The 14,791-nt window shown below is 42.4% G+C and overlaps 1 protein-coding gene across 1 annotated transcript in view; it reads right to left on the bottom strand.

Annotated features, from left to right (window-relative positions):
• The window catches only part of LOC139229006 (unconventional myosin-Va-like), a 193,154-nt gene that overhangs the window by 36,151 nt on the left and 142,212 nt on the right, over positions 1–14,791 (bottom strand). Inside the window, exons 27-28 of the mRNA XM_070860669.1 lie at positions 13,565–13,662; positions 1,321–1,519 (exon numbers count right to left, since the gene is read on the bottom strand). Of these exons, the coding sequence (XP_070716770.1) occupies positions 1,321–1,519; positions 13,565–13,662 (297 nt within the window). The remainder of the gene's footprint in view (positions 1–1,320; positions 1,520–13,564; positions 13,663–14,791) is intronic.

Below are 14,791 nucleotides of genomic sequence, written 5' to 3'. Positions count from 1 at the left end.
GAAAATGCCTATTTGTAGATGCAAGGCGAGGACAGGACAGGGGTCTCCTTCCTCCCCAGAATAGATTACCAACATTGGATCTGATACTTACAGGGCAGCAGGGAGGGTGTGGAGGAAGCGCAGTAGCATTAGCACGCAGGCCAATTTGCAGGAAAACCAACAGTAGGCTGACTGGATCCCTTGGGGATGGTCCCTGCCAATAGGGAGGGGAAGGAAGAGAGTGTCAATCGTGAGAAGTCGATCAAGGGAGGTGGGAGGTGGGGGGGGGGGCGGTGAAGTCGCTGATCTCAGCAAGGGGCGAATACAGAGTGAGATGCCACAATTGACAGAAGGGAGGCAAAGGCTTCCTCGAGGGGCTGGGGAGCCCAATGAACGCTATAAAAAGCACGGAAAATTCTGGAGCCGGCCAACTCCTGCCTCCATTTCACTGCTGGGTTTCCATCATGGCCAGAAACAGTTACATTTAAATCAGGCTCCAAATTGCACTGCGTGAGCCCAATTTAAACGATGTTAATGATGTGTCCCGCCTCTCGAGACCATGACGCTTGCGCAGCACGCTACCTGCTGCTGTAATAACTGTGATGGGCCGTGCACAGCGGGTTGGGGATGCTTTCCCCATTATGAACATTTTAAACCCCCCTCCACCCTCTCCCACCATTGTGGTGAATATCAAAGCCAGTCTAAACGCTCAAAGAATACCCATACCAGGTGACATCTTTTAAATACGCTAGAAAAGAATACATTAAGATGACAGGAGGGGAAAATTTGGCATAAAATAAATGAAGCACAATTTTAAACAGACCATTTATTACAGTGCTACAGCACAGACAGGCCATTTGGCCCATGACGTTTGTGCCTGCGTGTTTAGTCCAACATCAATCCTGCTCACTCCCCATAACCTTTAACATTCCTGTTTTTCCAGAAATATTAATGGACTCTGCTACAATAGTATCCGGTGTAGAACTCCACATTCTAAACAGGTGTTAAAAAAATATATTGCTTCCTCTTGAATTCATTACCTTAAATTTGTTCCCTTGGCTCAAACAATATCAGATTTAACTAACCTTTCAGAATCTTGAAGACCTCGTTAAGGTCACTGCTTAACTGTCTCAGTTCCCAAGTCTTTCTTCATAACTATGCCCTCAGCCCTGGTAACATATCTGTCAATTTCACATATATGTCACAATGTATATAAATAAAAAGGGGAGAAACTCCATAGGACCTTAAGCTTTGATATTGACCAACAACCAACATCCAAGAATAGGATGCTGAATTCGGTCAAATATGCACAGAACAAAAATGCTTCTACAATGGTATTACCAGGTTTTCATTGATGAGCCGTGCTATTTCCTGCTGTAAACCAACTTCCATTTGTGCCCCTGAGGGCAGCTGGAGAGCCTGAGCAAAATACTGCTGCTGTTCATTCAACTTCTCTTTAAAGTTTCTGGCTTCAATTTGAAAAGCTTCTATTTCTTTCACATGCCGTGCCTTCTGTTCATTCAACTGGTCCATGAGAAGTCTGTACAGGGAGAGAAAACGTTTCTAAGATGGTGATAAAGTATTGTGTAGCCAACTGATCAAGTCAACTTTAATCTTCAGGGTGGGGGAGGAAAAAGGAGGTGGTGACGGAGGCATAGCAGACAAACAAAGCAATGCAGCAGTCCCCAAGAACTAAGAGTTGCCCAATGACCAGGTAAAGGCGAATGTTTGTCACAATATACACACTTGGTTATTTTTGATCAGTAGCCACAAAAAAGGGACTCCCAAATTAAGGAGAAAATTCAAATCTCAAATGAAAGTTCAGCTTGCTTACCTTCCAGTCCAAGTGTTTAAAAGTTCCTTAAAATTTACTACAGCACACATGGGTAGGTGTGTACACCCAACACAAATCATCCTTTAACTACTGCAATTCATAAAATAAGGTGACAGAATTATGTTTCAACCAATGATTGCCATATAAATAAAAATGCCATTTTAAGTGGCATAGTTCCACTAGCCTTTCTATAACAAGGTGGCGAAAACTACATGACTCCAACCAAGACTATTATCCCAGAATCCCGTTTTCCCGTTCTATGGCTTGTTCCACCTGCAATCCTGCTTTTAAAGATTTGTATATCTGCACCCATAGATCTCGGTTCCTTCAGTCCATTAAGAATCTTACTGTTTAGTGTAAATTTCTATTCACTCTAAAACCTACTACCTTGCATTGAATGGCATCACCCACTCATCTGCCCAGTTGTCTAACCAACGTACTTCAAATGGATGAGGAAGGCTAGTCGACCCATCTTAGTTAATTCCCCGCAGCCCCCACACACCCACTATTATTGCAGTTATACATTTCTTAAACGATTCCAGAGTTTCTGCCTCCACTATATCTGGAGGTTACTCAATATATTGATCACACTACGTGAAGAATTTCTTAATCAGTACTAATGTTATCTTTTACTCGTTTGAATATGTCCCCTGGTTCTACTTCTGCAATTTAATTTGAAGCAATAATTCAGGTCAGCTTTTTAAACTCAATCTATCCTCCTGCTCGTTAAATATGCAACATCTTTTAATTTGAGGTTACCAATAAATTTAATATTTTTCTCTCTACAAACATGTCCAAGTCATTCACGATAGAGAGAATGCAAGATGTCCTAACACAGATCCTTGTGGTAGCACTTGGCAATCATAATTCTCTATCTTCATGGGTCTTGAATACATGTACCTGGCCTACATCAGTTCTTGACTAGATTTATTTAGGCTGCAAACAACTAAAAAGGACCCGATACCATGAGGTCAGGAGCTAGGTTCTGGATAGTAGGCAGTCATCTTCAAAAAAAAAGTTACGTTTACAGCTGTAATTCAACCAAGGGCTCCAAATAGATGAAAAGTTGAGTGTCCACGACATTTCAACTAAACTAAACAGCATTTACTGGTATTGTTAACACCTCCCTGCACCTTTGAGATAAATGGTTGCTGATGTATATGGAGAAAGAGTCAGACTGAACACTGAGCTCAAAGTAAAGTGTGACGTCAGTCTTTTATTGCAGGTCTCCAGAGTGCCTCTCCAACCTGTGAAGCCTCCTTAAATACCGGTGCTTCCCAAAGGATTATGGGATCCCTTGGGACTCCAGGGGATGAGCCCTCTGGTGGCTGTACAGAGTAAATACAAGTCCACATATATAACAGTTGCACCCAGACACAAATTACCATCTCAAGGAGGCCAATGCCAAAAGTATAGATGTTTTTAAAAAATCATACTATAAAATTTGAAAGCCATTTATGCAAGTACAAAAACCAGAATACCAGCTTCACTCATGCAGCTCGTCAATACTATAGGTATAGTATTAAAACTTTAAATTTTACTTTCAAGCTGAAAGTTTCGAAATCCTGTGGCATTTAATACAAGTTACTTAATCCATTTCCATAGTAAGAACATGAGAACATAATAGGACAGGAGTAGGTCATTTGGCCCCTCGAGCCTGCTCCGCCATTCAATAAGATCATAGCTGATCTGATCATGGACTCCGCTCCACTTCCCTGCCCGCTTACCACAACCCTTTACTCCCTTTATCGCTCAAAATTCTGAATATATTTAAGGCGGAGATAGACAATGACCCAGCCTCCACAGCTCTCTGAGGCAGAGAATTCCATAGATTTACAACCCTTTGAGAGAAGAAATTTCTCCTTATCTCAGAATAAGGGGTCGCCCATTTAAAACAGACTATGTCCCCTAGTTTTAGTTTCCCCTATGAATGGAAATATCCTCTCTGCATCCATCTTGTCGAGCGCCCTCATTATCTTATAAGTTTCACTAAGATCACCCCTCATTCTTCTGAGCTCCAATGTGTACAGGCCTAACCTACTCAACCTATCCTCATAAGTCAACCCTCTCATCTCAGGAATCAACCTAGTGAACCTTCTCTGAACAGCCTCCAATGCAAGTCTATCCCTCCTTAAATACGGCGACCAAAACTGTATGCAGTACTCCAGGTGTGGCCTCACCAATACCCTGTACAGTTGTAGCAGGACTTCTCTGCTTTTATACTCTATCCCCCTTGCAATAAAGGCCAACATTCCATTTGCCTTCCTGATTGCTTGCTGTACCTGCATACTAACTTTTTGTGTTTCATGTACAAGGACCCCCAGTCCCTCTATACTGCAGCACTTTGCAATTTTTCTCCATTTAAATTATAATTTGCTTTTCTATTATTTCTGCCAAAATGGATAACCTCACATTTTCCCACATTATACTCCATCTGCCAAATGTTTGCCCACTCACTTAGCCTGTCTATATCCCTTTGCAGATTTTGTGTGTCCTCCTCACAATTTTCTTTCCCACCCATGTTTGTATCAGCAGCAAACTTGGCTACATTACACTCAGTCCCTTCATCCAAGTCATTAATATAGATTGTAAATATAGTTGAGGCTTCAGCACCGATCCCTGCGGCACCCCATTAGTTACTGTTAGCCAACCAGAAAATTACCCATTTATCCTGATTCTCTGTTTTCTGTTAGCAAATCTGCTATCCATGCTAATATATTACCCCCAACCCAGTGAACTTTTATCTTGTGCAGTAACCTTTTGTGTGGCACCTCATCGAAGTCCTTCTGGAAATCCAAATACACCACATCCACTGCTTCCCCCTTATCCACCTGCTCATTACATCCTCAAAGAACTCCAGCAAATTTGTCAAACATTATTTCCCCTTCATAAAACCATGTTGACTCTGCTTGATTGAATCATGCTTTTCCAAATGTCCTGCTTCTGCTTCCTTAATAATGGACCCCAGCATTTTCCCAATGACAGATGTTAGACCAGTTTGCCTATATTTTCCTGCTTTTTGTCTGCCACCTTTTTTTTTTTTTAAATGGGAGTGTTACATTTGCGGTTTTTCAATCTGCTGGGATTTCCCCAGAATCCAGGGAATTTTGGTAGATTACAACCAATGCATCCATTATCTCTGCAGCCACTTCCTTTAAAGACCCTAGAATGCAAGCCATCAGGTCCAGGGTACTTGTGCGCCTTTAGTCCCATTATTGTACCAAGTACTACTTCTTTAGTGATGGTGATTGTATTAAGTTCCTCCCTCCCTATAGCCCCTTGATTTATCCACTATTGGGATGTTTTTGATGCTTACTACTATGAAGACCGATACAAAATATTTGTTCAAAGTCGCTGCCATTTCCCTGTTCCCCATTATTAATTCCCCAGTCTCATCCTCTAAGGGACCATTTACTTTAGCCACTCTTTTCCTGTTTTATTTACCTGTAGAAACTCTTACTATCTGTTTTTACATTTCGTGCTAGTTTGCTTTCATAAACTATCTTCCCTCGCTGTTATTTTTTAATCTTTCTTTGCTAGCTTTTAAAAGTTTCCCAATCCTCTGGCCTCCCACTAGTCTTGGCCACTTTGTATGCCCTCATTTTTAGTTTGATACCATCCCTTTGAATGTGTTATTTTTGGGGCAAGCAAAAGGTAGAATAGAAAGAACGTAAATGAGACATGCGATCATTCTAACTTTTTAAACATTCACATGGGAAATTTCCTTGGGAGTTCATTTGATCTGCCACCATAACTTTGGCAGAAGACTCAGGATACGTGAAAACAGGATTCCACCGAGAGGGAGAAATTCTGAGCCCAACCTTAAAATGATTAACCAAAACCCAGGCCTGACATTTTAATTTGCTACATAGCCATCTTTAAGGCTCAAGCAAGACTACTCATTCCATAGCAAGCAGTGTGGAATTATAGTCAGTTCAGTGCTGTGGACTTGGAAATGACTAAAAGGTTTACACACGTGGAATGTTTGCAAAGGGAAAGGAAAGTGGGAGCCACACAAAGTGGCACAATGATCGACGGACAAAGTCATTAGCAACAACAGGTTTCTTTTTTTTTTAAAAAAACAAAGTAGCACAATTTTTGAAAATAAAACTGCTGAGATCTTCAAATGCAATGCCTAGTAACAAATAATAGAACTGCTAAATCTCACTGGGGACAGAAACTGCGCGACCAGGAACAAAGGATATTTATGGCAGTTGGAACAGATGGTGTTCGATGGTGGATCTTACACTGCAAAACATCTAGAAGGCACCTGGCAATGCAAATAGCACTGCAGCAGATTACCAAACTGCAGAGGCAGCTGTTAGATATGGAAATTGGATGTGTAAATCACACCAAAAAACACAAAAATTACTTATAACATACTGTGATTGCTGATGTGTTACTGCATATTTGTAAGCTTAATTAAACTTGTCATTTGCTGCAAAGTAGTTCAAAGCAACTTACATATTGAAATAGTCAAACAAATTATGCTTCGGACACACTGCTGTCCATCACTGGAATATTGTGTGAATTCAATGATCGTATAATCTGTTTTTTAAAAAAAATATAATCAGCATTTCTAATCATGTGACTGACTACAGAAAGAGCTATAACTGTGGAGGAGACAGATGAATCCTGCTGCCTGACATGTAGCAGACTGCAAAATCAAACATGATTTTCTTGGAAACAATCCCAGTACCTTCAATCAATGTTTTCTAGGACTACATCCATGGCATTACATGAGCACGAAGATATTGTTTAAAAAGTACATGAAAAGCTTGCTTCCTGCACATTAAGGAATTTCATCATGCTGAACAAGAACATTAATTTACATTTCTAAGCTACTTGTGCTTCTATAATATTGAAGTACTGTATCTCAAACTAGTAAAACAGTCAAGACTTCAAGGTTCCTCGATGACTATTTTTCGGGCAGTTAGCAGCTGATCACAGACCAGGAAGCTCCCCAGTCTGCGCTCCAAACAGCATCAGGGGTTCTCCAGTTAGCATTAGTGCCCCTGGATTACGGAGTAAGTGGAAAAAAACCTCCCACATCCAATCATTAACCAATGGTCTCTGTTAGAAGTGAGTGAGGACATCGGGTTAGGACAAAATCAAGTTTGGTCGTGATGCCGCCAATTAAATTCCATCTTGTTTCATATGCAGATTACCTACCTTGAGGGGTTTGTGTCATTCACACACTAAAAGCCTAACCGATTTGGAGTTCCCCAGAATCAATTACTTGCTTAAGCATGCCCCTCAGGAAGGATATATGTGCCTTCGAGGGGGTGCAGCATGATTCACCAGAATGATATCAGGGGCAAAAGGGTTAAATTATGACAGGCTGCATAGTCTAAACTTGTATTCCCTCGAATATAGAAGAGTGAAATCCAATAAGACTAATCAACTAAAAGCTGCAGCTCATTAACCTTACTTACAATCCCTGCCTTTCAAATAACAAATTTAAAATCTCACTTTCAAAGCAACTCAAATTTTTAAAAAAGACTTGCATTTATATAGTGCCCTTCATGACTCAGGATATCCCAATGTGCTTTACAGCCAATGAAGTACTTTTGATGTGTAATCACTGTTGTAATGTAGGAAACACAGCAAGTTCCACAAACAGCAATGAGTTAATGACCAGATCATCTGTTTTTAAGGGGTTGGTTGAGGGCTAAATGTTGTCCAGGACAGGAGACTTCCCCTGCTCTTCTTCAAATAGTGTCATAGAAATGTTTATGCCCAAACTGCGAGGACATGTGGCACCTTGCTTTAAATGTCTCAACCGAAAGGCAGCACATTAGACAGTGCAGCACTCCCTCAGTACTGCACTGTGGTGTCAGCCTGGATTGTGTGCTCGGGTCCCTGGAGTGGAATTGAACTAAACCTGGTCACTCAAAAGGCAAGAGTGTTACAACTGAGCCACAGCTGACACCTGAAGCAGCTCAAATGAAGGACTATATTAAGATCCCAGGTAGTAAATAGAAAAAGGTTTTGCACACAACCTGCATTTAGCTCACAAAACAAGTAGCAAGCGAGAACGACCAACCCCAAAACTAATGGTTCAGGAAAGGATGCGACAGTAGTCACATATGCTTGGATACCCAGATTGAACGCTGCTGGTACAACTCAGATGTGGACCATATACAGTAGACACCTCAAATTGTTGGAGAAATACCAATGATGTTTCTGCAAGATCCTGCAAAGCCCCATGGAGGACAGACTCACCAACGTTAGTGTCCTTGATCAGGCCAACATCCCAGTATCAAAGCACTGACCACACTCGACCAGCTCCGTTGGGCGGGCCACATTGTTCGTATGCCTGACACAAGACTCCCAAAAGCAAGCGCTCTACTCTGAGCTTTTAGATGGCACCGAGCCCCAGGTGGGCAGAGGAAACGTTTCAAGGACACCCTCAAAGTCTCCTTGATAAAATGCAACATCCTCACCGACACCTGGGAGTCCCTGGCCAAAGACCGGCCTAAATGGAAGAAGAGCATCAGAGAGGGCGCTGAGCTCCTAGAGTCTCGTTGCCGAGAGCATGCAGAAAACAAGCGCAGGCAGCGGAAGGAGCTTGCGGCAAACCAGACTCCCCACCCACCCTTTCCTTCAACCACTGTCTGTCCCACCTGTGACAGACTGTAATTCCCATATTGGACTGTAGTCACCCGAGAACTCATTTTTAGATTGGAAGCAAATCTCCCTTGATTTCGAGGGACTGCCTATGATGATGATATAAATGCACCTTGCAAGCGATGGGGAGAAGCATCTGAGAAATTCAACATTTTGCACATTTCCACCACTTGATACAAGAATGGTTTGTTTTCCTATAATTGAGAAGATCTTGGTTTACATAAGAACATAATAGGACTAGGCAGCCATTTGTACCCTCAAGCCTGCTCTGCCATTTAATAAGATCATGGCTGATCTGAACTTTTGATATGGTTAAGGCACAGCACACAAGCAAGGTACAGGGCACAATTGTTGGACTTCAACATTTCGGATCCTCGATTTCTAACGGTTCTTTTGTTCCTTCCCCAGGTTTTGTTCAGTCCTGTTGTGGTGCACCCTCATCTTCCAATTCTCAAGGGTCTACACCCAAAATGTTAACCTGTATTTACTCTTCACAAATGCTGATGGACAAGTTGTGTATTCTGACTATTATCTGCTTTAAAAAAAAAAATCACACTGCCTCTCTGGCATAACAGCCTCTTTTTGTATAACATCAAAATCCTGCATCATGTAAATATGCTGCTTTCGAATGAATCCACGTAGAAATCGATTGCAATTCCCCAAGTGTCTTATTTTTAAAATAATGATTTCTTGGTACTTGATTTCTCAGTTTGATGCATTCTGTTTGGTCAACTGCCTGGAAACCAGAGCGTGATTAGGTGATACATCCGCATACCCCCTGCAACTGCAAACTAGCAGAGAATAAAGAACATAGGCTATAGTATATAGCCTCAATGGGTCTGACCCATAAAGCAGACATCATCCGCACAGTGCAGAGTTTGTATTTTAAATGTTATTGCAATGTAGCCAGGGTACGCTGGGTCCAAAGGATTAATTCAAGATACCACAGCCGGAATCTTCCCAGCCCTGCGAGTGCAGCTTTGGAAGCGGGCCTGCTGTCAAAACGGCTTTGATTGACAGTGGGTCAGGATCCCCTGTAAACTCACCTCCGTTTGAGTTTCTCAACTGTCAGGTCGGCATTCAGATTGCTGACCCGACAGCAAGCAGCGGGACAGGTAATCGTTAAAAGGTACTAAATGATAGTTAAAATGGTTAAACGCAGGTACTTACAATTTTACCAACTTTTTGACGGGTTTGCCATCCCTCAGGTTTCACGCTAGGTAAGTGGAGTCAGGTTTTTAGTGACTGTATTGCTTTGGCTAGTTGATAGCTGCAGAAGTTGTATAAAAGTTACCATTTCACAGCTGTTCACTTTCCAATGTCAGAAGCTGAAACATGCAGGTTTTGGAAAAGATTTGGAAGTGTTTGCAGTGAACTCCTTGGAGCAAATTCTCTCACTGTTGAGATGACAGGGCGCTTCTGTCATCTCAACCTCACCTGCCATCTATTCCAGCAGCACATTGCCATTGAAAACGTTTCACCATCGTCCACAGAATCCCACCACGATCAACCCCATCACTACTAAACACACCAGCATCACCACCAACACAAACCTTCTCCGCAATCACCTAATGCTGCACAGGACAGCGGGCATCAGCACCCGACCACAATGCCGCCTGGGAGGCCAATGATGTCCTCACCATGGCCATATTTACTTCACCACGCTGTACACCCTGACTGCCATATGATGCGCCAGGTTGGCACCACCCCACACCAGCTCCATAAAGCATCCCTGCAATGCCCAAACCATTCCTTTCACACTAATCACCATTGTGGGGGACCCTTACATCTCACCATTCACTACAACTCACTAAGCCACTTCCAAAAGATGCCCACAAATCTGTCCAAGTACGCAAAGTCCTGAAAATAAAGATGTCAATGTTTGACAACAAATCAATATTAACTATACATGAACAATGGCTAAAGGACCCAAGTGCCTACCCTTGTATGTTGTTAGTTGGTACAATTGGACAAGGATGAGGTTGAGTGTGAGGGGTGGATAGTGAGATGGGGAACTGATAATGAAGATGCAAGAGCGAGAGAGGAGGATGGGTGGAAGTGCAATTTAAGTTGGTGTGAGCAAGGATGTGCAGGTGTAGAGTAGGGAAGGCAGAGTGATAGGGATGTGATGAGTGGCACAACAGGATGAGGTGGAGTGTGGCTTTGCAGTAACGTTTCGTGATCTGCTGAGATCATTGAAGGGTTTTTGCCACTGCAGCCAGATCCTCCTGACCACATCCCTGCTTGTGCCCTCCTGTGCAATGTGCAACCAGGTTGCATGGGTGTCTTGGGGAGGTCCCTGCTGTCCATGGGAAGGCAAGAGGTTCTCCATCGCGTGTGGAGAAATTGCGGCCCACATCTCGGCTGAAACTGCATTTCTGTTTTTAATAATTAAGGCTATATTTCTAATGTTTTATTGGAGTAAACCAGTTTCAAAAGCTCCAGTTCTCCACCTAACACACCATTATTTAATTAGGTTCAGGGTCTCTACAGTCAGAGGATACAACTAATCTTCCTGCATACATCATTCATTCAAGGAAATCCTGAAAAATAATGGGCCATAATTTGCAGTAGCAGGGCATCTGCCGTTCGTTAGACTTGCCCCTGCATGTTTCGGTTTTTTATTTTTTGCGTGGCAAGCTGCTGGAAGTGCGAGCTGATAAAGGCGCAGTGAGGGAAAAAGATCATCTGGGTCCCGAGTGAACAGGGAAAGCAACTGTGCATCTCCTTAACCAATCAGATTCAAGGCTTGTGAAGTAAAAAGCGCAAAGACTGAAAAGGAAGTGTAAGTTAGAGTGGGTGAATCCAAAGTCAAGAAAAAGAGAGGGGGAAATTGGATTAAGAGAGGGAGAAAAAATACAAAAAGGAAAAGTAATTTTTGTTAATTTTCCATTTTTAAAATCTCAAACAATAAAACCTGAAAGAATGAGACTTCACACTTGTAATAGTTCATTTTGAGTGTCAGAGAGGTTGATTGGCAGTAATTTACATCGATCACATTGTTAAAAGGGTACTTAGACTGAAAGAATAAGACTTAACTTCCTGGGGTGAGTTTAGCCCATTTTTCATTTTGATTCCTGTCCCTTCCCTCCACTGATTTCCCCTTGCCCCTTCCCATCTTCCTTCCACTTGCTCTATCAGTTTCACTGGCTGCTCACCCTGACCTTCCCTCAAACTGCTCCTTTCCCTGCCTTTCTTTCAGCTATCCTAAAGTTCCTCCTTTTTAATTTACTTTTAGTTCTACAATGCTCAGTGTCTCATCACGCTATGATCCACATTGCCATTAATTTGCATCCTCCTCAAGCTGCAGACATGAACAGATCTGGTGTATTTGGATTTCCAGAAGGCATTTGACAAGATGTCACATAAAAAGGTTACTGCACAAGATAAAAGTTCACGGGGTTGGGGGTAATATATTAATACGGATAGAGGATTGGCTAACTAACAGAAAACAGAGAGTCGGGATAAATGGCTCATTTTCGGGTCGGCAATCTCAGTGCTGGCACCCCAATTATTTACAATCTATATTAACGACTTGGAGGAAGGGACAGAGTGTAACATAGCCAAATTTGCTGACGATACAAAGATGGGAGGAAAAGCAATGTGCGAGGACACAAAAATCTGCAAAAGAACATAGACAGACTAAGTGAGTGGGCAAAAATTTGGCAGATGGAGTATAATGCTGGAAAGTGTGAGGTCATGCACTTTGGCAGAAAAAAAAAGAGCAAGTTATTATTTAAATGGAGAAAGATTGCAAAGTGCTGCAGTACAGCAGAACCTGGGGGTACTTGTGCAGGTACAGCAAGTGATCAGGAAGGCCAGTGGAATCTTGGCCTTTATTGCAAAGGGGATGGAGTATAAAAGCAGGGAAGTCTGGCTACAGTTGTATAGGGTATTGGTGAGGCCACACCTGGAATACTGCATGCAGTTTTGGTTTCCATAATTACGAAAGCATATACTTGCTTTGGAGGCAGTTCAGAGAAGGTTCACTAGGTTGATTCCGAAGATGAGGGGGCTGACTTATGAGGAAAGGTTGAGTAGTTTGGGCCTCTACTCATTGGAATTCAGAAGAGTGACAGGTGATCTTATTGAAATGTATAAAATTATGAGGGGGCTTGACGAGGTGGATGCAGAGAGGATGTTTCCACTGATAGGGGAGACTGGAACTAGAGGGCATGATCTTAGAATCAGGGGCTGCCCATTTAAAACTGAATGAGGAAAAATTTCTGCGAGGGTTGTGGATTTGTGGAATTCGCTGCCTCAGAGAACTGTGGAAGCTGGGACATTGAATAAATTTAAGACAGAAATAGGCAGTTTTTAAACGATAAGAGAATAAGGGGTTATGGGGAACAGGCAGGGAAATGGACCAGAGTCCATGATCGGATCAGCCATGATCATATTAAAATGGAAGAGCAGGCTCGAGGGGCAGTATGTCCTGCTCCTATTTTTTATGTTCTTATGTTGGTGCTCAGTATCAAGGTCCACCAGCACATTCCGCAAGATCTAAACAGGAGGAGGGGAGATTTAATAGAGGTGTTCAATATTACGAAGGGTTTTGATAGAGTAAATAAGGAGAAACTGTTTCCACTGGCAGGAGGGTCAGTAACCAGAGGACACTTAAGATAATTATAAAGAGAACCAGAGGGAGATGAGGAGAATATTGTATTATTTACAGTGAATTATGATGATCTGGAATGCATTGCCTAAAAAGGATGGAGGAAGCAGATTCAGTAATAACTTTCAAAAGATAATTCAATGTTTACTAGTTTGCAGGGCTGTAGGGAAAGAGCAGTGAATGGGATTCATTCGATAAACTCTTTCTAACAGTCAGCACAGGCACAATGGGTTGAATGGCCTCCTTCTGTGCTGCTGTGTTGATTCTACGCCACTAGAATTCTAGGACAAACCAGCAAGTAGTACATGAATACAAAGACGATGAGTTGCCTGGGTTTCAAATGGCAGATTTCATATGTGCCCTATGGGTCAGTTTGGTTATTCTGAAGGAAAAGAAATGGGAGAGAAAGAGACACAAATAGATAAAAAGGGCCAATACACAAGATTGTTCTCCTTGATTACATTTATGAATCTGCTTCTGCTCCAATCAAATTCACATTTACTTACTTGTTGGCCACACGAACAGCATCATAAGCACATCGGAGATCCTCCTCAGACATTTTATTTCCAACTTTAGGCAATCCAAATAGGTCGGCCATACCAGCCTGTAAACAGAAATACTCCATTAACCACGGAATAGGTTAGCTGATGTAGGCAATTGAAAAGAATTGTGCAAATAGGCAACATTTTAACTACTATGGTATGTTGGTTTAAGCCTCAACTACCCAACAACTGATTTATCCCATCAAGTCACTGGACCTGCAAGATACAATAGCCTCTTGGAAACAAAACCGATACCATATTTTTCCTACAATTTGCCATTAATGGGGAACCCCTATAAAATATGGACTCAATCTTGTGTGCATCGCTCCCAAAGATCAGATTTGAGAGAAAATGTGCTGATTTTATAAACAGTGTTTCTTTTCTTGTATTTCCCATCACCCATGGGGCTGAAATTGGCTTGAACTATTCTCTTGGAAAAATTACAAACTAACTCAGTTGGGTCTTTTATAATTATTCTCAAAAACAGATACTGGGGCTTTCTGGATGTGTGTACCTGTCAAAATAAGTGAACAAATTATGCCATGTTTGTTTGGGATCTTGGTTCTTCCCTGAAGCTTTGCAGACAACCAAACACGACTGAAAACATCTGTATAGAATTAAGCTTGGTAGACCATTACAGCTGCAACTAAATTTCAAACTTCTTGTATTGTGACTAGATTCAAAAAGCGATCATGTCCGTTGTACTCCTTAGTGGACAGAATCCGCATTGTGAATCTGGGAGGAGCTCTTCAGCCACAGGGAGAAGACAGTTGGAGGATTCTTGCGATGACTTTCCCAGTGGCCGACAGCTATGAGATTCCTCTGTAGTTGCCGCAGTCGGACTTGCTCCCTTTTTTGAAGATGGTCACGATTACAGCATCGGAGATCTCCCGGTATGCTATTGTCCCACCATCTATTCTTTAGGTCGCGGATTTTTTGTTGGACCTCGGCCTTCAGCTACCTGTAGAACTGCTTTGCTGCTCCCGAATTGGGTTGCTGCTTTAAGCTCCTGGATCTCCTGGTCATTTTCGTCAAACCAGTCTTGGTGTTTCCTGGTTGAGTGACCGAGCGTCTCGTCGCAGGCTCTGGTTATGGTGGCCTTGAGGGCAGACCAGGCTCTGTGGGCACTCTGCGTCTCGGGGTCATCAAGGGTTGCCAGGTTAGCAGCGAGGCTCTGGCTCTATAGGGCTT

The sequence above is a fragment of the Pristiophorus japonicus genome, chromosome 18 (assembly GCF_044704955.1).
Source record: "Pristiophorus japonicus isolate sPriJap1 chromosome 18, sPriJap1.hap1, whole genome shotgun sequence".
Taxonomy (NCBI): Eukaryota; Metazoa; Chordata; class Chondrichthyes; family Pristiophoridae; genus Pristiophorus; species Pristiophorus japonicus.
Note: the sequence above shows the minus strand (reverse complement) of the source record. Positions and strands in the feature narration are given on the sequence as shown.